The 17,401-nt window shown below is 48.7% G+C and overlaps 1 protein-coding gene across 1 annotated transcript in view; it reads left to right on the top strand.

The window, feature by feature from the left end:
- LOC124483702 (alpha-1,6-mannosylglycoprotein 6-beta-N-acetylglucosaminyltransferase B) overlaps positions 1 to 9,415 on the top strand; it is a 37,020-nt gene extending 27,605 nt beyond the window's left edge. The window contains exons 4-8 of the mRNA XM_047044248.1: positions 34 to 143; positions 1,742 to 1,818; positions 1,990 to 2,175; positions 3,358 to 3,522; positions 9,242 to 9,415. Coding sequence (XP_046900204.1) covers positions 34 to 143; positions 1,742 to 1,818; positions 1,990 to 2,175; positions 3,358 to 3,522; positions 9,242 to 9,415 — 712 coding nt within the window. The remainder of the gene's footprint in view (positions 1 to 33; positions 144 to 1,741; positions 1,819 to 1,989; positions 2,176 to 3,357; positions 3,523 to 9,241) is intronic.
- Positions 9,416 to 17,401: the final 7,986 nt, after the last annotated feature.

Here is a 17,401-nt window from a genome sequence, read left to right as displayed (position 1 = left end):
TGTCTGTGTGTGTGTGCCTGTGTGTGTGTGTAGGTTCCAGCCGGCAGGCCTGGTGGAGAGGATTCAAGCCATCGCTCAGAACGTGTCCAACATGGCAGTCAGAATGGAGCAGATCCTTCAGAACAGCATGGCTGTCAACAGAGGTACTTAACACCAGCCTCATTAGTCTTTGAGAACCTGATGGAAAAGCAAAAGAAAAGAACAGGCCAACCTAGTTTAGGTGCAGAGGGCTGTCGGCTAGCCAAATTATCCATCCAGTGGTTATAGTTGCAGCTTTATAAGCACACAAATCTAAAAATTGTTTTGCCTTAGCCGTAAAGACAGGAAACGCTAAAAGGGAAAACTGCATACCATGCTAAACAGGCCTAGATGCCACTTTCACAGCGCTGATGGATGTAGAAATGGAGTCCATTTGATAAAAGTATGACCAGAGCTTTGTGGGGGAAAGGACTGAATATGAATTATGAATGGGAGATCTATCGCGCTAAACAAATGAAGCGCGGCGTCGTCACGCGGGCGGAACACCCTGGGATTTAGAGTCGTTTGTTTTTATCCCTCCTTTCTCCTTTTATTGCTTCCCACCAATGTTGTTGATTTCTATAGTGGTCCATCGTTGCCTTTTTTTAATCAAATCATAAATAATTTCACGAGCTCCTGCCCGCAGCCACACATAGGCGAATATCAAGGGAACGTTCTCCTTTATCAACCTCTCGCTCTCTTTCCTTTCTCTCCTTCATCCCACTCCCTCCCAAGTAATTACTGTTATGAAAAGAAATTAGTGTTGTTATCTCTCTTTGTTTTCTTGTTGGGACTCGAGGGCAACAACACACCAAGCTTCGAAGTCACTGCTTTTATTTATTTATTAATTTTTTAATCACAGATGAAGTGAATGAACGAACGCTGGTGGACTTTATTAGGCTCATTGTCGGGGCTCGAGCGGATGATGATTAATCTCTCGCAGAAGGCTGTCGAGAACGTGACGGGAATATCCCGCCCTTTCCGTCACGGTGGGCTTTTCATGCACTCGGTCTCGCCAGGGGAATTTGAGGTTTTTATCTGTTTAGCCCCTCCACACTTTTAATTGTCTCTGAGTCTGTGGCAGTATTATTGGAGGCTAATCATATTGCGGACAGGGTAATTTTTGGGATGTCGGATGTGCGCGCCTTCGTCGTGCGCAGAGAGTAACCCCAGGGTGGACGAAGACGAAGAGAACATTGTCTTCCGTTAAGTAAATGGAAATAACCGGTTGTAGACATGTAATTTGTTGATCCAGTAAGAGGGAGGGCAAGCGACAGAGGCTGCCAGATGAAAAAGAAAGAGAGAAAGAGAAAGTGAAAAGAAAGAGAGCAAAAGAAGAGGTCTCATCAATCTAACTTCCCCCTCCATATAAGTACAGAAGTTGAACTCGATTCACTCTGACGGATTCAAAGCTTGAGGGAGGCAGTTCACCAACTCAATGGAGCAATTAATGCAGTGAGTGGAGGCTGAACAAACGGCGACTGGACACTTTTTCCTCCGTTGCCTTGGGGACAGTGATGCAGTGAAGGGTGTGTGTGTGTCTGTGTGTTTTGTTATTATTGCCTGCATGCCCCGTAAACATAGTGCTTCAGAGCAGGCTGGTGACTCCAGCTTATAGGCCACTGTGACTCAAACACCGGAGCAGGGATCGACGGTGTCAATCAAAAACGAAATCCTCTTTGACCTTCCAAAATGTGTACGTGTGCGTGTTTGTCCGCTCTAGCGGTGCGAGATGGGACAGCAGGCCAGTGTGAAGTGCCCAGGGACCCCCGTTACCCAGACTGCCCTGGCAAAGTAGACGTGAGTTTGGACGTTTTCCTGTTCATCTCTGGTTGCCGTCTCACGCCACGTGAACACTTTCACGATCCGCATGCTTACCCTTCCTTCCTCGCGTCGAACCTCCTGCGATCTTCATCTCCTGTGTACTTGTGTTCCCTTTCTGTGTGTGTGTGTGTGTTCTTCTTCCTCCAGTGGATGCGCGCCCGCTGGACATCCGACCCCTGTTATGCCTTCTATGGCGTGGACGGCTCCGACTGCTCCTTCCTGGTCTACCTGAGCGAGGTGGAGTGGTTCTGCCCCCCGCAGGCCTGGAGGAACAACAGCAGCCCCCCTACACCTCACACACACACACAAAGGAGCAAGACAGCCAAAAGACAGGTGAGGGCAACACACACACACACACACACAGGAACAAGACAGGCAAAAGACAGGTGAGGGCAACACACACACACACACAGGAACAAGACAGGCAAAAGACAGGTGAGGGCAACACACACACAAACAGGAACAAGACAGGCAAAAAGCAAGACACACACAGAGACACCCTTCAACAAAATCCACAAACTTCATCAAACGCAACCAGAAGTTGTGTTGTCAAACCGCACACACACACACACACACACACATATGCTCTCCCTGGAAGTCTGCGATGCTATTTGTAGAAGCGCGCTCAGGGCTGAGTCAGTGTGTGCTCTGATTCTGAAAACAGCCCCCACACCAACACAGCCATGAACCAGAAACAAGTGTAGTGCACACACAAAGGCACCAGGTTCTACATCAAAACGAGACCACGCATCCGGTTCCATACGGTTTCTGATTGAACAGCTTATTAGAGGCTGACAAGGGGCTCACGTACTCCATAGTAGAGCCAGATTTAATATAGCCGGGTCAGCTCTTTAAGGTTGGATTTGTTATTGAAGAGTCTGTCAGCCGTGTGTGTGTGTTTGTGTGTGAGTCAGTGTGTTTATTGATTCAGGATTCATAGCAAGCTCTTTGTGTTTTTGACCATATACAATATCCAGAATGCATATTGGAAACTAACCTTGCTTGGATCCCAGTGCACACGCATACACACATTCGTCTCAGCCATTTAGCCTTTGCTGTGTGTTTCTGTTTCACTCCGCCCATGTGTGCGCGTGGTTGTGTGCGTGCGGGTAGGTCGTCAGGTCACGTGTGTCCGATATCATCTTCTACTCACGACCTCCCACGCCGACCTCTCTCCCTCCGGCTTCTCTCCCTCCACCCACTCTCTCCCTCCACCCACTCTCTGCCTCCCAAATTCTCTCTCTCTCAGTCATCTCTCCCTTCGACATCAAGTTAAACTCAACAAAACTGGACTTAACGTGACTTCATGTACACGTGCAGGCTGTGCCCAGATTGAGTTTGACGTCACGTCTCGCTATGGAACAAAACTCTCTCTTTCTCTCCCTCGTTCACTCTCTCTCGCCCCCCTCTTTATCTGTCTTTGTCTCACATTGCAGATGATGTAACCCTAATACATTATTGACCGGTGCCCCTCCTCCCCCCACCCCCTCCCCCCACCCCCCACCCTCCCCCCAGGCCGCGTTCCGCACGGACCTCTCCTCCCTGCTCGACCAGGTGGGCGCCGGCAAGGAGTCCCTCAGCTTCATGAAGAGACGCATCCGCCGCCTGGCGGGCCAGTGGGCCACGGCCGCCCAGCGCCTGGACGGCAAGCTGCGCCAGCGCTGGAGGGAGCAGAAGAAGGTGAGGGGGGGGGGGAGGGGGGAGGAGGAAGGGATAGAGGTGGGGGGTGGGAAGAGGGAGAAGAGTGGGCTGAGAGAGGGAAAGAGAGAGGGGCGAGTGAGGAATGGAAAGGATTGGGGTAGAGAACGGCGATTAGGATCCCCCCCGTACATGAGAGGGGGAGAAACGGGGGGAGAGAGAGGTTAAACGATCCTCAATCTGCCCCCTTGCTTTTGGCTTTCGAATAAGAAAGTCAATCCTCATAATCCCAGCTCTACATATTTGCTTCTCTTAACCCGTCTCTCTTCAACAAAGTCGGTTAAACAGCCCCAGATTTAAGGCCTCCTTCACACATGATGAATGCACCGTCTGAATAGGAGACCAAATGGATTCCTTCTCTATCACCACAGCAGATGTTGACCATTTTTTAGACTTTGCTGCGGCTGTCTGAAGCTGTTTATCACCGGTAATTAGGATATTGGACAGAGAAAAGCACAGTCTGTGCTGTTTGTGTGTATGTGCGAACGAGAGAGAGAGAGAGAGAGAGAGAGAGGGAGGGAGAGGGAGGGAGAGGCTGTGTGTGTGTGAGAGTGAGAGAGAAAGGGAGACAAATATTAGTGCGAGATACCGACTGTGTGTATGTGTGTTTGTGCGTGTGCGTGTGTTTAAGCAAATCAAGTGTCTGGGTGTGGGTGTGAGAATGTGTGTCATTGTGGATATGTGAGCCTGCCTCCGTGACTCAGCATTTGCATGTTCAGGCTAGTTCTGAATCTTTGCGTTGTAGATGCCAGCAAGGTGTTCCTACAGTAGCCATGTAGCCATCTCAGATCATATATCAAGGCTGTTAACTCAAAATGGGAACCCTGATAGTTGACGAAACAAATCATTCACATGCCCCTCAGTCACCTCTCCTTGGTTGTGCAAACGAGCTGGAAGCAGTGCAGAGAAATGTCGCTGACACCCTGCCTACACTAAGCGAGAGAAAGCAGGGTTTTGTCAACGAAACCGAGCCCATGCATGCGTGCCCACATGCAAGCCATCTCCGCCCCAGTGTTCAGCCCTGGTCTCTTGCCGTTCTTCGATTCAGGGTTTGCGGGGTGATTCAATTCCCTTGTTTGAGTCGGGTTTTATTTGTAGTGTTATGTTGCCAGAATAGAAATAACTCAGGAGAGAGTCAGAGAGAGAGAGCGAGCAGGTGAGAGAGAGAGAGAGAGAGAGCTTCTCTTTTAACTGCCGGCAGCTGGAATGGGAACAAGAAACAGTTCCCAGGGGAGAGTGGGATAGAGGAGCTGTGTGCGTGTGTTTGAAGGTAGAATGTACTGTATATTGCTTCACAAAGACTTGGAAAGTGTGCGTGTGTGTGTAGTGTGTGCGTGTTAGACAGAGAAAGGGGGAGAGCGAGAGCGAGACCAAAAGCGAAGAGTAATGGTGACTCCTGCTGTTTTGAACCTCTAGGCAGCCAAGTCAGAGAAATTCGTGCGAGTCAACATCCATGTAAAAAAAATAAAATAAATAGTGTTTGTATAGCCCTTTTTACAAGCAATGTCACAGAGGACTTCACATACGCCCATTGAACTGCCCCTCAACCAACCTAAACCCTCAAGGAGGACAAGGAAAAACTCCCAGGAAAAACTCACTGGAGGGGGCAAAATGGAAGAAACCTTGGGAGGAGCTATTCAGTGAGGGATCCTCTCCTCCAGAGACGGTTGGTGAAAGAGAGGTGCAGAACACAGGCTTAACATAGTCATACAGCAGGGAAGTGTCAAAACAGAAGTGTCAAAAGTGTGCTGAAACACCAAAATCCAGTGTTCAACTTGGGTCAGAGTTGGTAAATGTCACTTTAAGCAGAGGTAGCCACAGGGCTGGGGACTGTGATCGGTGCAGCATCACAGGCAGTGCAGCATCACAGGCAGTGCAGCATCACAGGCAGTGCAGTATCACAGGCAGGGGGATGAGGAAAGGTACCGGGAACTCGCTGTCGTCCGTCATGGAGACCGATGTCTACTTGGCGACCAGATCCAGCTTTGGCAGACTATCACAGTCGACATCCACTGGCGACCAGGTCCAGAGATGACCGACCCACGACCAGGCAGATGCTGACAGCTCAGACCCCCCACACCACAGGGAGGTGTGGAGGGGGGACAGAGAGAGGAGAGCAGGAATTAGAGAATGCCAGGAGCAACCAACAGTTACAGTAATATTAGGACGAGGTCCCCACCGGTCAAGTGTGGACTAGTGCAGCAATTTAGCAGACCAGGAAGTGTATTTGATGCAGCCCTAGACATGATGTATGGCAGCTTGTGTTTCAGAGACTGACCGTCAGTTTAATGCCCATTTTTTGTCTGCTGAATATCAAGTACTTATCTATTTACTACCCTGGATCTCTAAAGATGTTAAAAGTGCTAAAAGAGATATTATCACTCTTTCTAAGATACTTAACCGTAAGTGGCTAGCTTTCTCGCAGTCTCAGAACACAGCACCCATAAATCGAAAGCGAGCATTTCTGCACGTGGAAAACCCAAATATGAATCCTTTTGCTTTCGTGTAACCCGTATACCACGAGGAAGGGGCATGTCGTTTCAAAAGGGGAACCTTCCGAGAGAGGCAGCTTCTTCTAAGCCCGTGTCCTTCAGAGAGCAGATTGACAGGGAGATGATTTAGCGGGGGTCAGAATGCAGGAGCGTCGGGAGTGGACGAGGGACCAGGCAGCTACTCTAGTTGGCAGTGCCAGCTTGTGTGCCACCCCCCGCCCTCTCCCCGACATCTGTGCCCTTCGAAACGGCTGGTGGAGGGGCAGCACGAGGGCATATGAGGCCCCATGTGAGACGGAACTCACACACGCACACGCGTAGGACAAGCGCACACACACTAACTAATACAGGACATCTATGTTACACTCTCGTGTTCTCCCCGACTCAACTTTGCAACACACGACACACACACACGTACACACACAGCAAGGTCGCCTAGTGTCACCGATATACATCGGCCCTGCATCATGCCTGGTACACAGTGCTCTCCCTACTCTCCTCTCTCTGCAGTGTGAGACATGACTTATCTCTCTCACACAGTGTCTGCGCTTGGCTCCACTCCACTGATCTGATGGTGTGTGTGTGTGCGTGTGTGTGTTTACTTCAGAGCGCATCAATCCGTCTTTGTGTGTTTGTTTGTATATGTCTTCTGTATTTGTTGTCTGTCTTTCTTGTGTTTGCTTGTGTACTTGTGCGTTTGGTTCGTGCGTGTGCTAGTTTGTGTGTGTGTGTGTGTGAGAGAGAGAGAGAGAGAGAGAGAGAGAGAGAGAGAGAGAGAGAGAGAGAGAGAGAGAGAGAGAGAGAGAGAGAGAGAGCTATACAACCCGAATCGACCCTTTATTTCCATGACTACTGTACAACACAAGGGCACCGTGAGGGAAAAATTGGAGACTTGAAAGCCCGACTTGAAAGGAAAACAACAAGAAGTTGATGGAAAGTGTAGGAGTGAATACCAAAGTGGAACTTTGCACAGGTGAGATTGATGGAGGGTTTTTTTCCCCTCCGGCTTTGATTTAGACTTACCTGTGACCCGACGCTGATAAACAGAATGGAGAGATGTTGTTCCTATTTGATTCACAGGGCTCCAACGAAGCTTAGACACACATATGGACACCCGTATACACGTAAACCTCTTAGCACACACACACGCATTCACACGCCATCTGGAAGTTTTCGAAGAGCAGAGTAAAGAGAAATCTAATTTCTCAATCTCACATTACGAGAAGGACTACGTCAAGGTTAGAGTTTCAGCATAATCTCAGTGTAGCATGGAACTACATTAAAGCTTTACTTTTAGTAGAAGTGAATTAGCTCAAGCAAAAGGAGATTAATGTCCACCATTAGCACAAAGCAGAAATCATGTACCACTCCAAAGCTTGAGTGTGGTTGCCAGGTTCCAAAATCCTCCTACCTCAATGTGCATTAGTGTGTGGTTACCAGTTTGCAAAATACCTCTTTGAGTTACTCAATCTTAGTGTGTGGTTGCCAGCATGTGAAATTCCTTTTTTTTCTCCCGTTAGTGCGTTGTTGCCAGGTTGGCGTGATATCCCCCTGGCCAAAGAGCTGGATGCTCTCATTGGCCCCCGATTTCTCTCCGTTTGCCATCTGCCACCCAAACTGTAATTACATTTCACTTAAACATTTTTTGAAGCAGAAGTTATTAGAGCAAGCTTATTAAATCATGGGAAGGATTTTTCAGGCTCGTCGAATTTCCAGGCTTATGGAGTTTCCCTTTCCTTAGTGCTGAGCTAGAAAATGCCAATACACATCTATCAATACACTCTCATACAAACGCCTCCAGGCCCAACAAATGATTTCAGAAAACTAGCCAGAGCCAGTTTGGAGGTTTTAAAGTTGTTGGAAGTTGGAGTTATTTTCACTTTGCTTTCATCCAGACATGGCTTTGTCTGTGAATCTGTTATTTTGTCTCCTTCAATGTAATCTGTCTTCAGATGACTATGTGACTGCGCGTGTATGTGACTTTGCTTGTCTCTGTTCAGTGTGTGTGTGTGTGTGTGTGTGTGTGTATGCCAGCCGCTGACAAATTGACTTTTAGCACATGATTACCCAGTGACTCAGGCATCCCTCGGAGAGATGGAGAGAGAGAGAAAGTAGAAGGGGAAGAGAGGGAGAGGAAGGAGGAGGTGAAAATCCACCTCCAGGAACCTAATGAGCCGCACCCCGCTGAGTGGTGAAAGGCTTTTAATCACTTCCGGTAAATTTGACACACCACACGCACGCACACACCAACAACATTTGCCGTTCCCGACAACAACCCACATTCATCCAATCCATGACAGACAGCCATACATACCCACACACACACACACACACGCACAGCTGGCCCCCGTGCAAGGGAAAGTCGTCCGCAATGCCCTCCCTTTTTCCTAAGAGCTGTGAGAGCCAGTCAAAGATCTGGGCGACGTTCGGCAGCAAGAGCAGCAGGAGAGTTCATGCTGTGTTAGCTAATCAGCCGATTACTCAGCTGTCTAATAAACTATAAAAAAGGAACATGTGTTCATGTCTGATACAGGCAGAGCCAAGGCGCCGTACTGTAGCTGTTAAGTTGCTTGTTCGATTAACACGAAAGCTCTGTAGCAGACAATGGTGCATGTCGGTGTTTAGGTCCTCACCAATGTAATTCGTCTCCGGTTCCACTGTGCTGTGCTCTGGACAGATTAGACGAGGGCATGTTTCAATGGTGAATGAGGATTCTTGTCTAATGACACTCAACAAACTGCTAAGCAGTGTCTGGACAGAAAACCCAGATCGCAGCAATCCCACACTTCACATCTCTTGTTCTAAGTAAAATACTTAAAGGTGACATAGGTTTAAAAAAAAAGGTCAGTGTAAACTTGCTGTGTTGGCTAATGATGGCCTCAGAGCATTGTTCAACTTTACAATTGTTTAGCAACACAGACATCACATTGCCAGTGGAATCGTTTTTTTTTTTTAAATAGCCCTGCTATTTTCCAGCCAATCCTGTTCCAGCAATCCTGTTCCAGGAGTTTTCAGTGAGGCGGGCTTTCCTCCTTGGTTTCTGTTGTGAGCTGTCAACCAAACTCGAGCTGGAGGAAGCACAGAATTTCAGACAAGAATTACTGGCACTGTTTCTCTTCTTTTTTTTTTAAGCAATTCCTAAAATGACCTACTGTAGCTTTAATAATAGCTGTCACCAGTTGATACTGACTTTGACATGGTGTCCCCAGATCCTGGTCCACGTGGGCTTCCTGACGGAGGAATCCGGGGACGTGTTCAGCCCCAAGGTTCTGAAGGGAGGTCCGCTGGGGGAGATGGTGCAGTGGGCCGACATCCTCACCACCCTGCATGTGCTGGGACACAACCTGAAGATCTCCATGTCCGTCAAGGAGCTCCAGGGGTGAGTAAAGCTAACGCTAACGTCGTGCGAAATCGTACGCGACATTCTTGGTCAGAAGAGTCCTTTTATTCATCTCTCGCGCACACACGGACAGGGTCACGCGTGCCGGGTGTCCACTGAAGACATTAGCGTCTGTGGTGTGAGACCAGGGTGAACATGCAAACGCCACACAAAAAGGCCAGGTAGATAGCCCATCTGGCCACTGACCGGCCCAAAGCAGGAATCAAACCCAGGATCTTGGCAGTGTGCAAGGTTGTGTATAACCCTGCCACAAAAACAAAAAAAGCGCTGTGTTAGCGCTAACCATGACGGAAGAGCCCCAACAGAGCCTTGCTACGTGTTGATTGTGTAGCAAGGGTGATTTAGAAGGAGAGATTTACCCTGTTCTGCGTTGTGTTTCCGGTTTCTAGTTGGTATAAACACCTTTGCCATTACACATCAGATCTCTTGTAACAAAAGCACTTAAGGATCAATAAACAGTGTTTTAGTGGGCTTGTTCCCTGCCTTGTATTGGTTAGCTGTTTAAGAAGTTCGACTTTACCTTACAGTGACTCATTGGTTAAAACTGGATTTAATGGTGGAAGGTTAGCATCCATTCTGACAGACTGTACTGTGTCTTATACATATTGACGCAGATTATATTGATCCTCTTCTCAGGCCACTAAATCCTTTAAGCAGTGTGTGATAGAAATCTCCAGGCTATGCCCATGTATAGACTGTATTTCTCACTGAGCCCACACATCACTACCTAATGCCTGCGCTCCTATTTCGTTATTTAGGGGGCCATATTGATTCCGCATTGACCACCCACAGGCCACGCGTTTCCTGTCATCGCTCCCATGCCGTTTCTCTTTCCTCATCCCCGCGTCAGCCAACCTCGTGTTTCTGCTGACGGATACAGACCCGACCCAGACCAGTGTAAATCTCTCCCCCTCAGATACCCCCTCCAGGGCCTGTGACTAGCGTCCCACTTCCAAACGGCGGGGTCAAGGGGCCGTGTAAATCACACGGGCCGTCGGGTCCACCGCTCAGCCTTGAGTTAGTCCTGTCCTGTGGATATGGATGGGGAGATACGGACGCCTGCGGGCGTCAGGGGGGGGGGGGGGGTTATGGAGAGGGGAAGGGTTTTTCTTTGTATTTTGTTGTATCCGTTTTATTGTGGTCGTGTGAAATGCATTCTGTCAGCTCTGTAACCAATGGGTTCTGCATTTGTTTAGGCGTGGTTGTCATGGTAGGGACCCCAGCTTGTCGCAGATCTAGATGACAAGAAGCTGTACAGTACAGTGTACAGTATATCTAATTTTTTAAAAATGGCATCACTGACAACTTAAACATGAGATGGTGAAACAATCCTGACAGTTTAAATAATAAACACAGCTTTTATCGTTCACCTATCTTCATCTTTCCTCACTCTCTTTCTCTTTCTCCATCTCTATCTATCATTACATCCTTTTACATCTCTGCTCTCAGTTTATTTCCCTGCACAAAAGCCATGTAAGAAACCCCACTTTACAGTGGCACCCTTTTTGAACTATTGACTCTTATTCAAGCTTTAATGGGCCCTGGCTTCTATAAGGCAAATAATATTGAAATCGTCAGTGTGAAATTCCAACCAATTTTCCCGTAATTGTTATGAGACTATAATGACATATTTATCTCATTTTATTTATTTTTTTGACCTGTCACTGACAAGCTGTATTGATCTTAGTTGACGCGTCACATGATGAATCTACAAGGCCAATTCGAGACACAAAGCTGCAAGGTTTGTGATGACCCCAATGCCACCGACAGTGGTCATTGGCTTTGTATTAAATGGAAGTGTCATTTTTGACGGGTTAGGGTTAGCCGTTAAAACGCTAGCCATTCAGGCAAGGCCGCCGCCGAGAATGTCCCTTTAAGATGGCAGATTTGCGGTTGAAACATAGCCGTATTGATTTTTCGTTGGCAGATAAGTGAAATACAGTGACATGAGGAACATTTTTTATTCTTCACTGAGGCGGTGAAATTTAAAGGCGAATAAAACGTTTTTTCACCAAAAGCAGACAGCAAAGAACCACTGTGATGAAACATCGACTGGAATGTTTGTTTCACTCGGTTCACATTTGGAGGTGAAAAATTGCAATCAGCGCTTTTGTCACTGATCAAAAACTAGCCAAGCAGAAGAGGCATGATGTATATGTTTGCAATAATTTGCTTTTCAAAATCATATTGAAAGCGGGGAACCATGGCGCTGTCTAGATACATCAATTTTCCAGCATGTTGTTTGTCTGTAAAACTGTGTCGTGTCCTAATGAGGACTGGAGACTGACATGTTTGAAAGGCTTGTTTGCTTCAACTCTCCCTCGAGAGTTGATAGTGGGCTGCAGCACTATTATAGATCCACTTGTTTACACCAAACTCTCCATCTCTTACCTTGTCCTTCTCCACCTCTCTCTCTCTCTCTCTCTCTCTCTCTCTCTCTCTCTTTCTGTTGTTGTTGTATATCACACCACACAACATATTTTACAGCCTCTGCTGCAGACCCAGACACAGCCAGACACACGGTAAAATGTTGGACTACAGGGGGTTTCTTGGTAGAAGTTCACTCTTCAGAACAATATCTAGGATCAGATTTACCCTTTTCATTATAAACCTTCATCATCTATGGAGCTAAACACACGGCTGACCGAGTCAGTGTCTGGGGCCAAATTCCATCCGCCTTCCGTTTTTTAATAGGTGGTTCTTATGACACCACATCGGGTTGGTGATTGGCCGAGGAGACTGCTTTCGGGCTGTGTAATTGGTCACTCAGGGGCTGATTAAGATGGGGTTATGGCTATGGTGTGAAATTCACCTTTTGGGAAGAAGACAGGTGGGCGAAGACCTTTTACTATTGGCTGAGACACACACACACACAAAGCTATACCACTTTCTCTCTGCTTCCCTGTGATCATATCCTCCTGGAACTGCGCATCCATCACAGAACATCCCATCCCGCCAGATGAACGGCCGCGTCCACGCTGGTTTATAGCACATGCGCCGTGTGTCGGGACGCGCTGGAGACCGTAGCGTCGGGGTTTTATCGCCAACCCCTGGAGACGGGAAATGACAGCATCCAACCCTCCCCCCCCCCCCCTCTGTTGGCACTTAGACATATGGAGGGTTAGGGTTAGACGGAGGGATGAGAGGACGAGTGGAGACCGATACGGACCTCACAGGGGGGAAGAGAGACAGAGAGAGACAGAGAGAGACAGAGAGAGACAGAGAGAGAGATGGAGCTGACTCAGCGACCGCACACGCTCTTTATTGCTCTTTATTTACAGGAAATAATGAGGAATCCCACTCAATTACCGCTGTATAGTGGCTCCTCTGCGTTAGAGGAGCCCTAGTAACGTTGTGGAGGATGGGTTGTTGTTGTGGAAGCATGCAGCCTCCGTTCAACCCCTATGGCACACAGGCATACTATACACACACAAACGCGTGCACGATCACACACGGGCACACACACACACACACACACACAAACAACCCCGCACGGACGCATACTGTATGCCCATACACACACACACAAATAACCCCGCACGGACGCATGCTGTACGCCCACACACACACACACACACTGACACACACTTTCCTCAATTGAATATGTGTGGGCCTCCCCTGCTGAGTTGGCAGTCTCTCTCCATAGGGCCAACAGAGAGGAATCATGGAAATGAGCTCCAATTTGGCAGTGATTACATCTCCCAGCCCCTCAGATGTATAGCCATCTCTACAGGATGAGACAGGGCACCTGCCCTTGGCGCACATGCCACACGCTGTCTTGGGCCTGATTCGCTACCTTTCCGCAGTGGGAGACATCACCCACAGCTGTGGTCCTCACCCGTGTTCGAACAGGAAAGTAGCACTGAGAATAGTCCGAGTTATATTGTCATCAGTACACTGTGACTGAACGCGGGTACATGAAAACAGTCTGTCTTGAGGGCCTGGTGAACAATGCCAATGAAATGCAACCATGGCGCTTCAGTCTCCTTGGTTAGACGGATGGGGTAGAGAACGGGGGGTGGGGACAGTGCGCGTGGCATGTGTGCCTGCGGTTCTGAGGGACTTAGCTATCAGGATTACAATGAGGATTTGCCTACTCCGTATCCAGTTAACAAACAGCCGAGGACAAATGAGAATCCATCTCAGAGGAAAGCCTCGTAGCAGCTTCCTGCTGGAGAAGGAGGGACTGAGGGCTGGGGACACCAGATGTGTCTCAGAGATGGTGGAAATCCCCTCTTTTCTCTACTCGTCTCACTTTTTTTCAGTCTCTCTCTCTCTCTCTCTCTCTCTCTCTCTCTCTCTCTCTCTCTCTCTCTCTCATCTCTCCTCTCTCTCTCTCTCTCTCTCTTTCTATCTCTCTCTATTTCTGTCTCTCTCTCCCCTCTCTCTTTCTCTCTCTCTCTCTCTCTCTCTCTCTCTCTCTCTCCTCTCTCTCTCTCTCTCTCTCTCCTCTCTCTCTCTCTCTCTCCTCTCTTTCTCTGTCTCTCTCTCTCTCTCTCCCTCTCTCCCTCTCTCCCTCTCTCCCTCTCTCCCTCTCTCCCTCTCTCCCTCTCCCCTCCCTCTCTTCTCGTCATCCTCTTCTCCCCCGACACCACGCACGTTCTCCCCTCTCCCTCCCTCCCCTCTCCCTCGCCTTCTGTCTCTCCTCCTCTCGTTCTCCGCGTCGGGCGTGTCTCTCACTCTTTGTCTAACCCTCGATCTCACTCTTACTTTCACCCTCTCTCTCACTCTGTCTCTAACTCTCTCTCTCACTCTGTCTCTAACACTCTCTCTCACTCTGTCTCTAACCCTCTCTCTCACTCTGTCTCTAACTCTCTCTCTCAACTGTGACAGGGTTCATGTCAGGTGACCGTGTTATAGTCATGCCCAGTCTCCACCAACATGCACATACACACGTGTATGTGGAACTAAAACCACATTTCTAGTCATTTCGATGGCTATTTTTTTTTTTTGTCCATTCTTAGTACATCAGGTTGGATAGAACAGCCATTTTACAGAAAACCGAAATCGCGTTCATTAATATGAACCCATTCTGAAAACATGAATATATTCATGGAATGAATTTTTACAATCAATTTAGCATCCGAGGAGGTCTGGATCCAATACTGAACCACGAGACACACACGCCGCCAGCAGAGTTCATATCTCAGAAACATTCTGAAGTATAGGAAGCTGTGATTTAACACCAGTTGAGCCCAGTCTTCTTCCCCTCCTGGATTTTCCTCTTTCTGTCTCCACAACAAGCCCTCTGTTTCTTCCACTGCAACTGCATGTTGGAGATTTTGCAACATTTCAATCCAAATTTCCAACAACTTCAGGACAGAATGTGTCTAACAAACGATTCATATTTAAAACCTGTCTCAGAGGGGAAATTTAGGGGAGAGAAATATTAAAAGTAGCCCCGGGCTGTTTGCCCAGTCAAGACATTTCTTCTTCCGAGGACAAATGAGAATCCATCTCAGAGGAAAGCCTCGTAGCAGCTTCCTGCTGGAGAAGGAGGGGACTGAGGGCTGGGGACACCAGATGTGTCTCAGAGATGGTGGAAATCCCCTCTTTTCTCTACTCGTCTCACTTTTTTTCAGTCTCTCTCTCTCTCTCTCTCTCTCTCTCTCTCCTCTCTCTCTCTCTCTCTCTCTCTCTCTCTCTCTCTCTCTCTCTCTCTCTTTCTATCTCTCTCTATTTCTGTCTCTCTCTCCCTCTCTCTTTCTCTCTCTCTCTCTCTCTCTCTCTCTCTCTCTCTCTCTCTCTCTTTCTCTGTCTCTCTCTCTCCCTCTCTCCCTCTCTCCCTCTCTCCCTCTCTCCCCTCTCTCCCTCTCCCTCCCTCTCTTCTCGTCATCCTCTTCTCCCCCCGACACGCACGTTCTCCCCTCTGCCCAGCACTCTCTCTTTATCTGTCTGTCACTTCCTCCCGCTCTCTCTCTCTCTCTCTTTGACTTTCTCACCCTCTTTCTTTTCTCCCCCCCCCCATCCTCCCTCTCTCTTCCCTCTCTCTTGTTCTCCATCTCTGTGGAGTCGGAGGTATCAACCCCGGTTCCAGACCCCTGTCACTGCCTCTGCTCGGCAATGTTGCGTTTCCATGGAGACAGACACAGGGCCAGAGGGGGCAGGCCACCGGCCAATCAACATCTCTGCTGAACCGACGGCCACCGAATGCTCTGCTACCCACCTGTGTGTGTGTGTGTGTGTGTGTGTGTGTGTGGGTGTGAGTGTGTCTGTGTGTTACAAGAGACGGGTTCACCCGGTGTCAGTGCACACAGTGCTGGGAAAAGGGGGATGTTGTTGGGGGCAGGATAATTCCCTACTAATCTGACATACACACTCCCATTACTCCAAAGAGCCCACCTTCCTGTCTACATGCCCCCCCCCCACCGCCTCTGTTCTCTCTCTCCATCTCTCCACCCCTCCCCTCTCTCTCTCCCTCCGTCCCTCCACCCCTCCCCTCTCTCTCTCCCTCCGTCTCTCCACCCCTCCCCTCTTTCTCTCCCTCCGTCCCTCCACCCCTCCCCTCTCTCTCTCCCTCCGTCCCTCCACCCCTCCCCTCTCTCTCTCCCTCCGTCCCTCCACCCCTCCCCTCTCTCTCTCTCTCTCTCTCTCTCTCCATCTCTCCACCCCTCCCCTCTCTCTCTCCCTCCATCTCTCCACCCCTCCCCTCTCTCTCTCCCTCCATCTCTCCACCCCTCCCCTCTCTCTCTCCCTCCGTCCCTCCACCCCTCCCCTCTCTCTCTCCCTCCGTCCCTCCACCCCTCCCCTCTCTCTCTCCCCTCCGTCCCTCCACCCCTCCCCTCTCTCTCCCAGGCCCCTTGTCAGTGAAATCCATTTAGAGTGTTGTCTTTCGCGGCTCGGGGTCCCTGACTCAGCCAGGCGGCCCTCAGCCCATTCATCTCCACCCTCGCACGCCCGCCACATGAGAATGAGTCCTCCCCTGCACAGGCTCCGCGCTCGACGCGCGCTCACGTGCTCAGCGCCGCGCAGCTCGCCTTCTGTCTCTCCTCCTCTCGTTCTCGCGTCGGGCGTGTCTCTCACTCTTTGTCTAACCCTCGATCTCACTCTTACTTTCACCCTCTCTCTCACTCTGTCTCTAACCCTCTCTCTCACTCTGTCTCTAACACTCTCTCTCACTCTGTCTCTAACCCTCTCTCTCACTCTGTCTCTAACTCTCTCTCTCAACTGTGACAGGGTTCATGTCAGGTGACCGTGTTATAGTCATGCCCAGTCTCCACCAACATGCACATACACACGTGTATGTGGAACTAAAACCACATTTCTAGTCATTTCGATGGCTATTTTTTTTTTTGTCCATCTTAGTACATCAGGTTGGATAGAACAGCCATTTTACAGAAAACCGAAATCGCGTCATTAATATGAACCCATTCTGAAAACATGAATATATTCATGGAATGAATTTTACAATCAATTTAGCATCCGAGGAGGTCTGGATCCAATACTGAACCACGAGACACACACGCGCCAGCAGAGTTCATATCTCAGAAACATTCTGAAGTATAGGAAGCTGTGATTTAACACCAGTTGAGCCCAGTCTTCTTCCCCTCCTGGATTTTCCTCTTTCTGTCTCCACAACAAGCCCTCTGTTTCTTCCACTGCAACTGCATGTTGGAGATTTTGCAACATTTCAATCCAAATTTCCAACAACTTCAGGACAGAATGTGTCTAACAAACGATTCATATTTAAAACCTGTCTCAGAGGGGAAATTTAGGGGAGAGAAATATTAAAAGTAGCCCCGGGCTGTTTGCCCAGTCAAGACATTTCTTCTTCTCTTTCTATTTCTTTCCCTCATTCTCTCCACTTCTTCTTTTTTTTTCCTCTCTCTTGCTTTCTCTCTCAATTTGTTTTGTGTTTTCTCGCTGCTCTCATACTGAAGCTAGGAGTCCATACATAGTAGTCAGTCTAAACACAAGCACTTAAATCATTGGTCATGTGCTTTTATTTAAACAGAGGAGATTTAGTTCT

The sequence above is a fragment of the Hypomesus transpacificus genome, chromosome 21 (assembly GCF_021917145.1).
Source record: "Hypomesus transpacificus isolate Combined female chromosome 21, fHypTra1, whole genome shotgun sequence".
Taxonomy (NCBI): Eukaryota; Metazoa; Chordata; class Actinopteri; order Osmeriformes; family Osmeridae; genus Hypomesus; species Hypomesus transpacificus.
This window is presented reverse-complemented; position numbering and strand designations above follow the sequence as displayed.